The 16,634-nt window shown below is 46.9% G+C and overlaps 5 protein-coding genes across 5 annotated transcripts; 3 read left to right on the top strand and 2 right to left on the bottom strand.

The window, feature by feature from the left end:
• Positions 1 to 658: 658 nt before the first annotated feature.
• F4812DRAFT_462702 (uncharacterized protein) lies at positions 659 to 3,681 on the top strand (the record flags this gene model as incomplete). Its single annotated transcript, XM_047938088.1, has 2 exons — positions 659 to 3,422; positions 3,494 to 3,681. 2 exons carry the CDS (start codon positions 659 to 661, stop codon positions 3,679 to 3,681), a joined length of 2,952 nt encoding a protein of 983 aa, XP_047786602.1.
• Positions 3,682 to 5,329: 1,648 nt separating this feature from the next.
• On the bottom strand, positions 5,330 to 6,806 carry F4812DRAFT_205872 (ribosomal protein L14 domain-containing protein). Its single transcript, XM_047930293.1, has 6 exons — positions 6,704 to 6,806; positions 6,249 to 6,296; positions 5,934 to 6,180; positions 5,715 to 5,792; positions 5,558 to 5,655; positions 5,330 to 5,450 (listed from the first exon to the last, which is right to left on the bottom strand). Exons 1-5 carry the CDS (start codon positions 6,715 to 6,717, stop codon positions 5,623 to 5,625), a joined length of 420 nt encoding a protein of 139 aa, XP_047786603.1. The 5' UTR covers positions 6,718 to 6,806; the 3' UTR covers positions 5,330 to 5,450; positions 5,558 to 5,622.
• Positions 6,807 to 7,165: 359 nt separating this feature from the next.
• Positions 7,166 to 8,853, bottom strand: F4812DRAFT_442859 (putative glutathione S-transferase). Its single transcript, XM_047935349.1, has 4 exons — positions 8,334 to 8,853; positions 8,231 to 8,277; positions 8,127 to 8,164; positions 7,166 to 7,955 (listed from the first exon to the last, which is right to left on the bottom strand). Exons 1-4 carry the CDS (start codon positions 8,410 to 8,412, stop codon positions 7,397 to 7,399), a joined length of 723 nt encoding a protein of 240 aa, XP_047786604.1. The 5' UTR covers positions 8,413 to 8,853; the 3' UTR covers positions 7,166 to 7,396.
• Positions 8,854 to 10,576: 1,723 nt separating this feature from the next.
• On the top strand, positions 10,577 to 13,000 carry F4812DRAFT_206031 (uncharacterized protein). Its single transcript, XM_047930295.1, has 4 exons — positions 10,577 to 10,844; positions 10,901 to 11,201; positions 11,283 to 11,824; positions 11,876 to 13,000. Exons 1-4 carry the CDS (start codon positions 10,641 to 10,643, stop codon positions 12,887 to 12,889), a joined length of 2,061 nt encoding a protein of 686 aa, XP_047786605.1. The 5' UTR covers positions 10,577 to 10,640; the 3' UTR covers positions 12,890 to 13,000.
• A 2,067-nt stretch (positions 13,001 to 15,067) lies between these two features.
• Positions 15,068 to 16,614, top strand: F4812DRAFT_442864 (Mov34-domain-containing protein). Its single transcript, XM_047935350.1, has 3 exons — positions 15,068 to 15,287; positions 15,383 to 15,636; positions 15,705 to 16,614. The coding sequence occupies exons 1-3, from the start codon at positions 15,222 to 15,224 to the stop codon at positions 16,393 to 16,395; spliced, it is 1,011 nt and encodes a 336-aa protein (XP_047786606.1). The 5' UTR covers positions 15,068 to 15,221; the 3' UTR covers positions 16,396 to 16,614.
• Positions 16,615 to 16,634: the final 20 nt, after the last annotated feature.

A 16,634-nucleotide genomic window follows, 5' to 3' on the forward strand; every position in this document is an offset into this window, starting at 1 on the left:
CACCACGTTTCTCTTACACACTGCCAGACTGCGCATCTGCAAATCGTACCAGCCGCATTTACTGATAACCAATTCAGCAGATGATAGATTGACTCTTACAAAACTTGATCCAACACCTTTTTTTTTTCATCATTCAATCCACCAATTCATCACTCTTGAATATTATACATCTTCAGTTTTTTCCAACCGGTTTGGTGCTGCTGTTCTTGCCTCTTCTCCCGGCAGCTACCTATAATTCAGTTGACCCCCCGGCCTGATATTTGTATAATTTTCAAAAGGATTACCTCCTTACTACGAATTACATGCAACCACTCATTTTCCATCCGCTTCAGTCTGCGCCTAACAACGAACAACAAGCAATTGTCAACAACGCGCAAAGACGAAACGACAGTCTTACTAATTGGAAACTATATCTCCGCCGCGTAAACATCTTTAAAGTTTACACATCATACTCTATTTATATTTATTGTTGTCGACTTGGGAAGTCGCGCTTTAGCCATCAACATCCTGAGCCTTTCCCCACTTACATAATCTCCGACCCAAAACTTCTTTCACCTTTACTTCATACACATACATAACTTCACTTACACATACAGCCATACCTACTTACGTACCTACTTACGTACCTGAGTCAACTCTAAATTAAAGAGATTTCGCAATGGACCCTTCTAATAATCCCCGCGGAAGAGGCAGGAAAGGCTCTACTTTCCCTACTTCATTTCCTATTACTTCGTCACCTCAGAATCCACCTGACCAATCTACTGAGCAACAACCTTCCTCATCCGCGGACTACCCTCTTCATTTTACCTTCGAGACGCCAAGCCCATCCGCTTCTAGAGAAAAGCGAATGCGAGCTCGCAATCTCGACAGTACCGGCACTATGCCCGAAGATTCCGCCAGCAAAGGAGGGCGCTCCTTGAGAAAACGCCCTCGTGTAGATTACACCTTTGACCAGCTTGAGGACCTTGAGAGCTACGGTGCAAAATCTACCCCTAGCGCTATTCGCACATTAAAGAGACGGAAAACCGACTCTACTTCTAACGAGAATGAGGCAAATGAGGATCTTGACGTTCGCACTAGCAGACGAGCTTCTGAGCAACCTCAGCCATCATCATCTCGCAAACGTAACACTAGAAAGTCCACCGCAGAGCCCCAGGCTTATGTACCAGAACAGCATGTGGACGATGCCGAAGTGCGAGACACCATTGAAGTTGGTGGACGCCGAAGTGGAGACTCGGATGAGTCAATGCCACAAGAATCTCAACCCAAAGTTGCGACTGGGAACGAAGTTGAACCCCAAGAGCAACAGGGCGAAGCAGAAGAGGACATCTCCGACACAGATGGCGACAATTTCGAACCCGACTTATTAGACTATCTTACGCCATACATTGATGGTTCCTTCGTTTTCTACCCGGATTACCAGGATGATGAAGTTGAGCTACCGGGAACTGAGGCAGAACCGGAGGTTGACGCCGAAGTTGATCTGAACGCTGAAGCTGAAGCGAACTCTGGTGTTGAAGTCAATCATGAGGCAGATCCCGAGGCCGGCCTAGAACCAGAAGATGGCGCAGAAGTACTACCTGCTGAAGAAGACGCAGCTGTCGAAGACACTCCGGCTGAAACTGTAGCAAATTCACCTACCACCGAATTAGAGGCACCCGGCACACAATCGGTAGATATGAAGCAATTTCGCTTCAAAAAGACCAGGGACGCATCCGAGTTCACTGATCTATTTAAGGACATCAAGTCATTAACCCCCAAGGAGCTTTACCGAAGAGTCGAAGCTGCAAACAAGGCTCTCGTGGCCTGGCAGGAAGAGTACAACGAATTACGAAAGTTCACAGATGATTTTGACAATTCGGTTCGCTACCAGAAAGAAGAGGACGCGTTCAATCGTCGCTTCAAGGCCACTGTCGCCAGAGATCCTAATGCAAACCCCATCCAGAAAGATTTCGTCATCAAGGGTATTAGAGCCAAAGAGACAGTAGATCCGGAAATTGCCTATACCAGGCAACAAGATAGAATTATGGCCAACATCTACGGGTTCGAATATGATCCCAGGGCAGACAAAGTGGGCAGACAGGACCCCATTGCGCAACGAACTGGCTTAAGTCGTCACGGACGTCTTCGTGAGAGACCCAAGCAGACCGCAAAGGCGGCTGAGGCTGAAGATCCCAACATCTTGCCAGGGAAGCGAACAAGGAAGCCACCGGAGAGGTTTACTGAAGGTGAAGCCGCTAGTAGAGGCGCTACCCCAGTTCCAACTCAACGTCGAGGACGCCGTGGCGCACAAGCACAAGAGAACGGCGATGAATATCACAATCAACAGAATCAATCCCAGCCTCAACCTCTGAGCCAGACTGCCAGCGTACCAAATGTAGCTCCCGAATCAGAAGAACAAGAACAGCCTAAGAAAAGAGGAAAAGGTGGCAGACCTCGAAAACCCTTCCTTGTGGTGCCGGAATCTCAGTCTGCGCCAACTCCAGGGCCAGAACAGGACGAGGTCAATTCCGAGTTGGAGCCGACTACCAACCTACGTCCCAAGGTGCAAATGAAGACCGCGGCCAAGTCCCAACCTAAATCTGGACCTAAGGCCAAGCCTGCTACAGAGCCCACAGCACAGCTCAGTATAGAGCCTCAGCCTGAGCCGGTGCTTTCGCTCAATAGAGAGGCAGAGGAAGTGGGTGCAGAGGAAGAACAGCCCCGCAAACGCAAGCGCAAGGCTCCTGCAAATACTACGGCGGTTGCAGAAGAGGAGGAAGAGAGCAATTTGCAGAATGGTGCAGAGCCTCTAACGCCCTCAAAACCAGCGCGTCGGACGAACTCCCGAAAATCCGACATTCCATCAGGGTCCTTCAAGATTGCAACTCCTAGAACAGTCGCCTCTACGAATCATTATGCCGAAGAACCTCGCCCCCTGACTGCATCGTCAACTGCGACAGCTGAGACAGTAGCATCTACAAGTAACTACCAGCTCCGCGAGAAACGACAAAGAAAGTTCACCAACAACATCAATGAGGAGGATTCCATCGAGGAGCCTAAACCCAAGCGCACTAAACGCGCTCCAAAGAAAATACAGACCAAAGTTGAGGATCTGACACCAGCTCCAGAGCCGGAGCCGGCTCCAGCACCACAAATCGAGCTGAAGTCTCCTGCACCTAAACCACCCACCAAGATTAAATTCAAGGTAAAGAACCAGCATCCAGCCTTTCCGCCTGCTCTTAGCACACCACCGCTGGTACCTTCAAATCCCCCGCCGACTCACACCAATTACAACAATAATATCAACGGGAATTCCAACAGCGACAGCGGTAGCAATGGATTTGCTGGACCCAATACCCCAGACGGAGAGATTGGTGCAGACCCCAATAAGGATTACAATTCTATGACTAAGTCAGAAAAGATGTCGCACTCTATGAAAGGTGTGTTTAACATTTTTAACGTCTCACCTCATATGTAATTCTAACGCACACAAGTTACTAACATTGAATAGCTCGATGGGCATCCGGCTCAATGAATACGGCCGTGGCCAAGCGTCGCGCAACGCTTGCTGCGAAGAAGCAGAGCGCGAAACCGCCTACGGGAGGTAACTCTACGGCGTGCAACCAAGGAGGAACGCCGACCTCCCGATCTACTCCAGGCGGCGACGAGGATGACGATCCTGCTGCCCTAAGGCAGTAGTTTCGTTACCGTCGGCCGCCTGGAGTAAAGAAAAAGAAAAAAAAAAAAAAAAAAAAAAAAAAAAAAAGAAAAAAAAAAGGAAACAGAAAAAACACAATATCGCTGCATTGCTTCATTGCTTCATTTCACGTCGTTACATTGGTTAGATTGCATTGCGCTGCATAGAGGACACCCCCGGGGACGGGAGGGAGATGTATCTAGACACGTCTCACCTAGGTCATCTCCTTCCATACTTGAGTCCGGGATAGGCAGTTGAACGGGATGCTAGATGCTTGGGCTAGCTCCTACTTCAACTGCCTACCCGTTTTCCGTGGATGATGTAGACGGGAGTTCGGATGCTTGGGCCGACTCTTCTCCTACTCATCCACGAAGGTGATGTGTAGATAAATGAGTGGACAAACATTGGATATTTGAACCAGCTCTATGTCCACTTATTTATCTCCTATCAGTGGGAAAACGGGATGCCGGATACTTGAACCGGCTCCAAGTTATCCTATTGATAGGTAGGGGATGGATAGGCTGGCTGTCAGATACTCGGACTGGCCCCAGTCAGTGTCCATCTCCCTGCACATTGCAGCCTGGGCGGATGATCGTTTGGATACTTTGGCCAAGCTTTCCCCCGTCCGGGCTCGTCCTCGGGGGTGTTCAAAGAAAGAGCGAGGTGGAGTGGGTGGTTTGGTGGATAAGGGAGGGCTGTGGATAGAACATGGGGGAGGATACCTTTGTACATACGGGTATATATATGGCATTTGGGCCTGAGGGCAAAGCGTTGTCTTTTTTTCTTTTTTTTTGCATAGGTGGGCGGGTGGGAAGTTTGGATACATGGACCAACTCCTATCCACCTCACCCACGGAGCGAGCATCATTGTACGCATAGGGAAGGATACCATAGAAGGGAGGCCGATACACAAAATGGAAGGGAAAATAGAGATACCATTGCAATCAACTTTAAAATTTTGATTAACTATGCATATGTGTTGTGCATTAGTCCACGCTCATTAGAATTCGTTAAACCAAGAGTAAACTACCTGGGTACATAGATCTACCTTAGGTAAATATCTCGTATAAACAGCAGTAAAGAAAGTCATATACAGTACATTCCTCCTCAACCGACCCCCTTTTAATTCCTCGGACTTGAAAATGCGACTACAGTCAAATTAAGACTAGGTATGACAGCTAAGCCCAATGGGGAAAAACTAGAAATTCAAGCAGATAAAAGACATATCTACCGAGGTATTGCGATCTGTTCATAGCAAACCTACCTAGAGGTACCTAGTAAAGTAACTTTACGGGGTACTGGTACATTTAACTAGGTGTCACCGATAAACTGGTCCAATCATGGAATATCCAAATCGATGGTTGGAATGGAGGTATTGGGTCATTCATTAGGTACTTACTATTCCCGTAGAAGAAGGAATATTTACTCCAGCCGCAGACAGACAAGCCAAGAGCTGCCGAAGTCATAAAAAAATAAATAAAAGAATAAAAAATAAAAGAGAAGGGAGAGAAGAACAGTCACGCGCAAGATTTGGAGCCGAACTCGTATCAATTGTCCAGGATGCAGTTTCTTTTTTTGGTTTTGGTATGTCTCCTTTACGCCCCGAAGCCGAAATGCAAAGTGACCAGTCCTACTACTACTACTGCTGCTACTACTACCACCGCGGGGAGGGAGGGGGAAGACACGACGACAACAAAAAAAAGCAGGCCTCCATCTCAAGTCCTCTCACCAAGCAGTCGTGAGAGTTGGCCAGCCCCGTGTGTTGTCCGTGTCTTTATCTTCCAATATCAATCGTGATGACTTATTATCGTCAATAAAGTAGGTTAGGTAGGAAAGTAGGTGGTGTGTGTGTGTGTGCGGGTGTGAAAATCATTCATACCCTTCCCCTCTCTCGACCCAAATGCTCCGCCCGAAAACGAAACGCTCGCCTGCCTCAACCAACCTTTACATCACAACACCGGAGTTGCTGGCAATACGCTAGGGATCATAGTTAGAATTCGGCTCAAAGGGGATTTGTGTAATTGGGAAAAACCTACGGGCCATAATTCGGCAGCCTCCTTACCGACGGGGCCGGTGATGGCGGAGCCCTTCATCTCACCCTTGGGGTTGACGATCTGTGAGAGAAGTAACACGTTAGCCGAGGTTCTAAAGACACAATGATTTCCACGTCCGCGCTCTATCACGTGAGATTTCGACACGGCGACGATTTGCGTATTTGGCGTGTTTATAAAGGGGGTGTAAAGGGTTCGACTTACGACACCAGCGTTGTCCTCGAAGTAGAGGAAGACGCCGTCGGTTCGCTTCCAGGGCTTGGACTGTCGGACGATGACGGCGGGGTGGACCTTCTTTCGGAGCTCGGGCTTTCCCTTCTTGACGGTGGCCATGACCATGTCACCGACACCACCGGCGGGCAGTCGGTTTAGACGAGCGCCGATACCCTTGACGGAGATGATGTACAGGTTTCGAGCACCGGAGTTGTCGGCGCAGTTCATGATAGCACCGCTGTTTCGCTCGTTAGTCCCAGATGTCTTGGAAGAACTTGGGGGGAGGAGTTGAGTTGATGTACTTACACAGGCAGACCGAGGGTCATCTTAAGCTTGCCACCGGGGGCACCACGCCTATTGGAACGGATGGTTAGCGATTCTGCTTCAGAATTTCTTCTTGTTGCTGTTGTTGTTAAACGTAAACGCGATATCCCATCGTCGCTGTTTATAGCTTGCTTCAAGGTAATAATCCCCGACTTATACCGGAACCCGCAGTTCGATATTTGAAACCCATTGGCGTCTTGCAATTCCACATTGGCACCGAAATTGACTTGTTGAAAAATACCCTTCTCTTTTTGGCGCAAGCAATCCCTCTCAAAATTTTTGCCTTGCTCTTTCTTATCCCTCTCCCACCAATTCGTTCATTTAATTTTTCTTTTTTTCCTACCATCCTCTTCTACCCCGCCAAGAATATCCGCTACAACAAGATCGATGGGATTCGAGTGTTCTTTTTTCCGAATTTAAGAATTTAAAAGACTTACGAGAGCTTGGCCATTGCGACTGATTTATTCGGGGGGTTCTTAAACGGTCGGGGGGGTTGTGGTCGTTGTTGACGGTGGTCGAAGTTGGTGGTCGTTTGTCACGGAAAAAAAATTAAAGGTTCGATAAGCTCCAAATTTCTTTAGGTGCGAGTTTGGTGGTACCCCTTGGAAATGTGCGGCCTTGGACCAACCCTAGGGACCCACAAAAGATTTCGGGAAGCGATTTCCGTAATAGGAAGCTTGGTCACGTGAGGCGAGTCTTATGCTGCGGAGGCACGGAGGTACCCCGGTACCATGGACCTTTGAAGCTTTGGAATCAAGTGGCCCGTGCGTCATCATTTTTTCTGTTAGTTGCCTGTAGCAGTTGAGTTGAACATGAACTCTCACCAACTCAACCATGATATGACCAGAAACGCGTAATCAAATTGATATCATCTGCTTATGCCCGATGAAAAAGACATTGTTCAATTCCCCAGTTCTAAAGATGTAGGCAAGTGATTGTTGGCATCCCACCCTTCCAACATTCAAGTTACTGCTGTCTACGGTTATAAGTCAACGAGGCCCAATGGGTAGATCTCTGGCTAAAGGTTGGTATATTGCAGGTATATCGATATACTGATTCACATAACATATTCATAGACTCGTACATTCTGCTAGGTACTGAAGAATTCCCAGTGCCGATGTGCTTTTAACCTAGTGGTCAGATCTCTCGGACCAGGGCTTCACAGCCTCCAGCAGCTTCTCGTGCACCGACGCATCTCCGCTGTGCTTCAGCGCGGCTTGGTAGACATCATCACCCATCCTCTGGAAGAAAATAAGTAGGGAAGCCCACGCGAGGTCGGCAAATCCCAGGGTCTTGCCCTCGAAGAACGGCCCGTCGCCGTTCTCCTTCAGCAAGGCCGTAGCTTTCTCCAGCGCAGGCTGAGCCGCTTTCCACGCCTCCTCGCCGCCCTCCTTCTCCGCTACCTCCTCCAGGGTCGCGCCGAAGGCCTTCTCCCGCGTCGTGCGGAAGTACTCCTTGCTGGCGTCGTTCAGCAGCACGTCGTGGACTTTCGGCGCGTAGATGCCCTTCAGGGGCGTTAGCACCTCCGCGAGAAGCTGCTTGACTTGGGACAGGTAGGGAGAGTCCAGGTGCAGAGTGGGCTCGGGGTATTCCTTCTCGAGCGTCTCGGCGATCGTCCAGGAGTCGGTCACCCAGGTCCCGTCGGGTAAGATGATGGTGGGGATGGTGTAGACATCCGCTTTCGGGAGGCTATAGGTGTGATTGTTAGTATCCGCAAGTCAACCTGAAGTGATAGCTTCATCGCCAATTTCTAGAAGGCGAAGACGCATTGGCGTGAATTATTTCCCATGTCACGCCTATCCGCCATCAAAAATCCGCCGTAGTTGAGAGCAGATATATGATATATCTGGTTAGACTTACTGATCTTGGAATTTGCCCTTGATATCCGGGTACTCAACCTATTGAAAGGTAGGGGTTAGTTTCAAGCCAGCAAGTTTCGCTGGACTTCGGTATCTCGAACTCACCCATTCTGTCTTATAAGGAAGGTTCTTGTAGTTCAAGACGAGCCGAGCTAGTTCCCGCTGTCAGAAATCTTATCTCAACCCCAAACGTATTGGCAATGCTTACTCTTCCATGGGTTATACGACCACGACTTGTTCGGCGGCCGAGAGGGCAAGTCGAAAAGCACGATCTCCTGATTGGCCATTGCAAACAAATCGATAATGAAAAAGGTAGTCTAAGCCAGTCAACAGTCAACAGTCAACAATTCCAAGAGATATAAGAAGACGACGTTTTGTCAGATTCGAAGACGGATTAAAGAAGTGAAGTTAAGTTTATAAGCAGGCCCATTTATCTTTCTCTCCTCAGATGTTATATAAGATGATAAAAGCACACAAGGTTAGAAAGTCTCCGATAATGCGTTGATGCTGCGTCGATGCCGACCAATGCATTAATGAACCCCACACTTTGTGTATGTACCTATGTAGGTAAATGTGGTGAGTAGGTACTACATAGATAATGTAAGTTACGTATAAGTGTTACTGGTCCATTAGACTATACCGATTAAGTATGAGAGATTCCATCTTAGTTGCACCTTTCTGCTCCACTATTGGCAAATCCCGCAAAGGGCGTCACATGAAAGCCAACAACACGAACGATAACTAACCGAATTCGCTACGTTAATACTAGGTACCTAGGTAGAGGTAGCAGCTAATGTCACGTTATGACGGGGAATACCACCTTTCCTAAATCGCAAATATTGGTGAATAAATTAACCGAAGACTAGTAAACCGCATGCCAGCTTACAAATTAACTATTACCTATTTGGAATTGCACTATTTATAAGAATCGTTGCATGTACGGGGTAACCAAGCAGTTTGGCAATGCGGCTGAACTCGCTAGTGGCGAGAAGTCACGCGTGATAGATACGAATACATAAATGTATGAGAGCGAGCAAGATGGGGTTGGCAGTTGTTATTCTCAAAGTGTTATGGTTCTAGCTCTACACGGGTTTATAATAATTATGACTAATATTATTATCATATTATCATAACTGCGAGTTCGTGACATGAGTCTAGACTCAGGAACGATTCATATAGTTGCAGTTATACCCATTGGGAGTCTTGCTCCGCCTCGTAGTATCAGTGGAAAGGTCTCCATCACCATTTCTTACTTCTATCCGTACCTAACACTGCTATTACTTATGTATATCAGAAACCCCTACATGTTTTAGTGCCTAAGCTATTAACAATCGTTATTGAAGCAGCACAGCTTTTAGCATCTAAGCTTGTTCCATACTGATGTTAACTTTGTTTATAACTTTGTTTATAAATAGATGTGTCAGTCAACTACCTATGTAATAGTTGGACATATATTTTATTTTTTAATATTTATTTATCATAACCTAGTACCTACAAAAAAAGCAGCATTCTTCTTTGGTGAACCAACACTTCATATATGAATCCAACTTAGCAAAGTTATTTCCAATTGTAAGTATTCGGATGCTACCTCTTATTGATGGCTTTTGAATAGGCTTCTTCCTAGCCAAGATAAATAAGTGGCAACCTTCCATGTTAATATAAAGATAATAGATGAAGCATCTAGAACAGATGATTCTAGAATGTACATCCCCTGGCTTTAACTGTGAAGTTACAGCTCGTCCCGGAAGAGCAAAGTTACAATAGTTGATACCCAGGTACCTAGGTACCTAACCTAGGTAGATGATCGTGCACACTAATAGATGAACATATTCATTTATTTCTACATTTTCATCACTTGATGATATTAGTCCGGATACCTAATAAAGCTGCATATTAAATAGTTCACAATAGCTAGGAGTTTATCCTTATCAATGGCTAATACTGATACCTAATGAAGGTACGGTGTACACTGTAAATACGTCATTCTAGAAATACCTAGTGAATTTCAACACCAGCAAAAACGCTATACCTAACTTGACACTAGCGTGGAAGCAGACTGTCCAATCACAGCATACCTTTTATTTCTTTGCAGTAAGTCCTCTTCGGCATCTTTGACGTGATAAGAGAAGATATACATAGTGATGTGAGGTTTTCTTGCATTCACCGCACTGTCTATGCGAAATAACCGCGGAAAATATACATAGAGACTTTCGTATTTTAACAGCTGTAAAATATTGAAATCACGTACCTACGATATTTGAAGATACATAATTGAGGAAGGTGCATCTATTGTAAATCCGGATGTCGCCCGAGGTCGAGCGGCCCCACAACATCCTTGCTAGTAGCCAATTCGGGTTAGTGAGGTATAACGCGCGATGCACCAATCTTATCGATAGCAGGTATCGTTCAGGATAGGTAGAGTGCGTTTCTCGAGATCTTCGCCTCAACCTTTACAACTCTCCCCCATCTTATTCCATTCTTTCCTATTCACGTCTGGTTAATTACACGATCAACAATGGCGCACGCGGCCCCCGTTGATATCTTCAATGGTAATGGCATCGCCTTGGGAGCTCCGTCTCCTAAGAAAGTTGCTTATTTTTATGATTCCGACATTGGTAATTTTGCCTACGTCTCGGGCCACCCCATGAAACCTCATCGCATCCGCTTGGCACACAGCTTGATTATGAACTATGGCGTCTATAAGAAAATGGAAATCTACGTAAGTGCTCATCAAGCTTTTGTCCTCTAATGGCCATGATAGCTGACATATTCAAGCGTGCGAAACCTGCGACGCGACTCGAGATGACCCAGTTCCACACAGACGAGTATATCGATTTCTTGCAGCGAGTTACCCCCGAGAATATGGACAATTTCCAACGAGAGCAAGGCAAATACAACGTTGGAGACGACTGCCCCGTATTCGATGGCCTATTCGAATTTTGTGGAATAAGTGCTGGTGGTAGTATGGAGGGTGCTGCCCGGCTTAACCGACAGAAGTGTGATATCGCTGTCAACTGGGCAGGTGGCCTCCATCACGCCAAGAAGTCGGAGGCTAGTGGCTTCTGCTATGTAAATGGTATGTATTATATCGTCCGACTTGCTGACTTGAATATCCCTCAGTCCCTGACCTAGGCTAATAATACCGGCTACTGAGTAGATATCGTTCTCGGAATCCTCGAACTCTTACGATTTAACAAGCGTGTCTTATACGTTGATATCGATGTACACCATGGAGATGGTGTCGAGGAAGCATTTTATACCACCGACAGAGTCATGACTGTGTCTTTCCACAAGTACGGCGAATATTTCCCTGGTACGGGCGAGCTTAGAGATATCGGCATTGGCCAGGGCCGTTACTACGCCACTAATTTCCCTCTTCGCGATGGTATAGATGACGCCTCGTATAAGTCCATTTTCGAGCCAGTCATATCAGCCGTCATGGAATATTATAACCCGGATGCCGTTGTTCTACAATGTGGCGGAGACAGCTTGTCCGGTGACCGTCTCGGTTGTTTCAACTTGAGCATGGATGGACATGCGAATTGTGTGAAGTTTGTGAAAAGCTTCAACCGTCCAACTCTAGTCCTTGGTGGCGGTGGCTACACGATGCGTAACGTCGCCCGTACTTGGGCCTTCGAGACGGGTCTGCTTGTTGATGCGCATATGGATCGAACCTTACCATTTAATGAATATTACGATGTAAGATCACTATCTCACTATAGCTATTTATGATGCTAACCTTGGATCTAGTATTATGGGCCCGACTACTCGCTCGACGTTCGCGCTTCTAATATGGAAAACGCGAATAGCCCCGAATACCTAGAGAAGATCAAAAACCAGTTGATCGACAATCTGCGACGCACCGCACATGCCCCCTCCGTTCAGATGCAGGATGTGCCCCGTCATTCCATGGGAGCAATATCTGACGAGGAAGAAGCGGAGCTTGATGACCTCGACGAGGATGAGAACAAAGATGTTCGTATGAGCCAACGCCAATGGGAACAACGCATAGAAAGGGATAACGAATACGAGGAAAGCGACAATGAGGAGTTAGAGAAGGCCAATGGAGTTCTTAGAAACGGCAGCACGAGACGACAATTTACCGACTATCGCAATTCAGACGTTGAAACCGATAGCGGCGCCGCGACGCCTAAAACTGCTAACGGCTCCGTGGAGCACGTCATGAAATCCAAGGAGACGGACGACATCGTCATGGAAGATATAACAGATAAAGAACCAGAGGTTGAGGCGAATACTCGCGACAATTCCCAGCCTCAGGAGAAGGATGCTGAACACGGAGACAGTGCTGCTAACAACACCGACCAAGAAGAAGCATCAAAAGAAGCCGAGGGGGTTGCTAAGTCCGATAAAGAGGGTAGCGAAAGCGAAAAGACAGCCGCCGCCGAAAATGAATCCGCGACCGAAAAGGTAGAGGAACCCAAGGAGGTTGACGAGGCAATGCAGGATGTCGACGAAAGCAAAGCACCAGAAGAAGAGGCTGAAAAGGTTGAAAAGGCTGAAAAGGCACCCAGCGCGGTGCCAGAGGCCAAAGACACAGCAGAAGCTGAAAAGGTTGACCAGGATGGTGACGTTGATATGGACGACCCAGTTGCCACCGCCCCAGAGCCCGAAGAAGAAGGTGAAGCAGACGCCAAGGACCAGCCCGCAGAAAAGACTGATGCTAAATCGCCAAGTCCTGCAGACTCTGCTATCAAAGACAAAGACAAGGAAAAGGAAAAGGAAAAGGACGATGCGAGCTCCTAAGAAGATCCAAACACTAATTTTGATACCCACGGCGTTTTGAATCTTCGCCTTTCCGAGTTTTTCTTAAAGCAGACAGTTGTACGGGAGATGAACGGGACGGAATAAGGGGCGGGGTGGTGTTCAACCGGGTTTTTCGCCGAATCATTGTAGACTAGGTAGCCGAGCGAAGGGCGTTCAGGTTTTCCGGCGGCATCGACGGCGGAGGGGACGGCCGCCTTGCGTTAACGTTGGGCGAGTTTTAGCCCCTTAGCTAGTGTCTTTTGCGTAGTGCGGTTGATTATGAGATGGGTTTTGTAATACTTGCCGTAATGAAATAGTGATCGAACTTCATAGGTACATACATACCAGGTGTCTAATCTAATATTTTCGGGAATATCGTGATGCGGAAGCTTATGGCGTCCGGAGGCTTTGTGAATCGGCTTTGAGAAATGTAATGATATTGTAATACCCAAGGTACCTAAGGTACCTACCTAGGTATGCAGATTTTGAAAAGAGGGTAGCTAAAAAGGAGGTAAGTCATAGCATCCTCGTACACGGTAGTACTCGTCATTGACGCACATTAAAAAAAAAAAAAAACTACGAACAGGTATCATTACTGTTCAGTGCTTGATCAAGGGTATTAAGTTGTATAGGTAGTTAGGTAGTCATATAGAATATTTAAGTCTATGCCACCATCACCGTCGTCATCCAGGTCGTCGTGCCCATCTAAATCTACCACCCGCCCCCTAAGTTTACAGCCTCAGGTTAACCTGCGCCATCGCCCTTTTCCATCGGGCAAATGCTTGGTTTCAAAGATGTCCGGTACATACCTAGATAGGTATCGAAGGTATTCAAAACCGGTGAAGTACGTATAGTAAATAGGAAAAAGTCAAGTTCAGATACATCGAGCCGCATATGTGTGGTCCTATAACAACGTGCCCGACACTACTAGTAGGTTTGAGGTAGGTAGCTCCAAGATGCGCTATAGAATATCTTAGGTAAAGTAAGTAAGCAATTTTCCTTTCCCCTTTGCTGCGCCTGGCTTCTTGGAAATCATCACTGCCATTTCATTATATTAATAGGTTGCTTTCGTCCTTCTGTTCCTTGAACTTGCAGATGCCGATGTGATCGTCGCTGATAGGGGCTGCGTCGGAATTTGGGCGGCCATATGACTCCGTTTTTGGTCCGAGTCTTCGCTATATCACCTCGTAGCCCGTGCAAGAGCACGATAATGTATAGCATGATAGGTCAGATAGGTAACTGGATATTGTTAGATATCCCTAAAAAGGTCTCAACCTCGTACCCAAGCTTGGCGTCCTCTGTCTGAGTCGTGAACCTGGAACAAACCGTAGGTAGTACCCATCGGGGGAGGACATTGGGGTTATATAACCTCCTAGTAAGGACCTGAGTTCGTAATGGACAGATCGCCACGAGCCTGTCGCGAGTCAGGCTATGTGCCTAGGTCCCATAGGCGAAGCGATGGAGGGTTGCACTTTACGGGGTAAATGAAGTTTTATAATATTATCAGGTAAGGGGGTGACTTGCAGCTCGAAGTTCGTCGATTATAAGGCAGCGAGCTAGCTACCAGGTGGGATATGTAGTGTAGCCACTTACACGATAAGCCGACTGTTCTAAGGACGACCTTTATTAATATTTGTATCTATTTTGTGCAGAATACCATTTCGATTTGGCGACTTTGACTTATACTATTATTTATTGAATAAGTAAATTATCACTTATAGGATTATATATACTTTTTTATAATTATTTTTGTATATATATATGTTTTATGTAGCTACCTAGGTAGCTGTACGAGTTGATACAGGTACCTAGTGTATGAATTGTACTAAGCGACGAGGCGACGTTGGGATTGGCTCTGGAATAGCAGCCACAAAGACTTTAGTGCTTACAGCATACATGTATGTACTAGGTACACGCGCCTAACCGAGGCTGATAAAAGGCTGAAAGGAAAAGGTACCTAGATACCTAATGCATGTACGTACCTACCTCTGGCAACGATTAAATCACGTCACGTGTGGAGAATGGCTACTTCCAGAATACCTGGCCCGAGCTCCCTTATCGATTAAGAGCTGATACCTACCCTAGGTAGGTAGATTAGGTAATTAGGTACTTACCTAATGTTATGCAGGCAGACCTGGGCTTCGTCAACGCCTTGCATTTTGGATCTTGAGCTTCCATCACCTTTCAAAGATTCGCCTCTTAAATAATTCAACCCAACCCAACATAACATTAAGTCGTCAATCTATATTGATTCTTACGAAATATTACCAACTCATCATCAGCCTAACCTACCACAATCAATTTACTTCCGCTATAGCCTCAACCAACTAAAATGGACCGGTTGAACAGGATGCTCGCCGGTGCCAGCGGCATGGGACTCGGTGCCGCCCCCGGAACAGTAAGAATATTATTTTTCTAGGAAGCACCAGTACTTCAGGATGACTTCAAAAAAGGATGACTTTAAAAACGTGTACTAACAGAATATCCAAATAGGATAACCAGAACCTAATCGACAACTCCGAGACCGTATACATTTCTTCCCTTGCGCTACTCAAGATGTTACGACACGGACGAGCAGGTGTGCCTATGGAAGTCATGGGACTTATGCTAGGAGAGTTCGTCGACGACTTCACAGTACGAGTGGTGGACGTCTTCGCCATGCCTCAGAGCGGTACCGGTGTCAGTGTCGAAGCTGTCGACCCGGTATTCCAGCAGAAGATGATGGACATGTTGACGCAAACGGGACGGTAAGATAACTATATTTCTCCTTTTACTTCCATATCCTTACTTATTATTAATAATATCCACTGCATAGACCTGAGTCGGTCGTTGGATGGTACCACTCTCACCCCGGATTTGGATGCTGGCTTTCCACAGTCGATATCAACACCCAACAGAGCTTCGAACAGCTAACACCGAGAGCCGTCGCTGTCGTCATCGACCCCATACAGTCAGTCAAGGGAAAGGTCGTTATCGATGCTTTCCGTCTCATCAACCCTCAATCTCTGATGCTCGGACAAGAACCGAGACAGAGCACTTCCAACCTGGGTCACCTCAATAAGCCCTCTATCCAAGCGCTTATTCACGGACTCAACCGCCACTACTACTCCATAGGCATCAACTACCGCAAGACTGCGCTAGAGGAGAACATGCTCATGAATCTACACAAGCACGTATGGACTGAGGCGTTAGAGATGGAGGACTTCAGACACGAGGACGAGCAGAACAAAGAACGTTTCAAGACGTTGGTGTCGCTCGCCGAGGGCTACGAGAAGAGAGTTAAGGAGGAGACGGAGTTAACTAAGGAGCAGCTTAAGACGCGCTACGTCGGCAAGCTGGATCCCAAGAAGCATCTGGAGGATGTTGGACAGAAGCTGATCGAGGACAACATCGTTTCCGTGTCGAGGCAGATGATCGATAAAGAGGCGACCATGCCCAAAAAGGATACGCCGGCTAACGGCCCGTCGAAGGGAGACCACATGGAGGTCGAGGACGAGGAACTGTAGATGTGCATTTCTCGAGAAAAAAAAATTAATTTCCAACCTGAGGTTTTGATCCTCGGTATAAGTGTATCATAGGCGTTGGAAGGGCTAGCGGACCCGGTCTAGAGAGCCTGGAAATGAACGGCTTACTTTACCGCTCGCTTTTGCATACTATGTGCTAGCGAGGTATCACGAACAAGGGAAATATTATCTCCCGTGCTAATACCCATCTTAGCTTTTTACCCAGTGAATCGTTTTGATTT

This window comes from Daldinia caldariorum, assembly GCF_022478825.1.
Source record: "Daldinia caldariorum strain CBS 122874 unplaced genomic scaffold F4812scaffold_20, whole genome shotgun sequence".
In the NCBI taxonomy this organism is placed as follows: Eukaryota; Fungi; Ascomycota; class Sordariomycetes; order Xylariales; family Hypoxylaceae; genus Daldinia; species Daldinia caldariorum.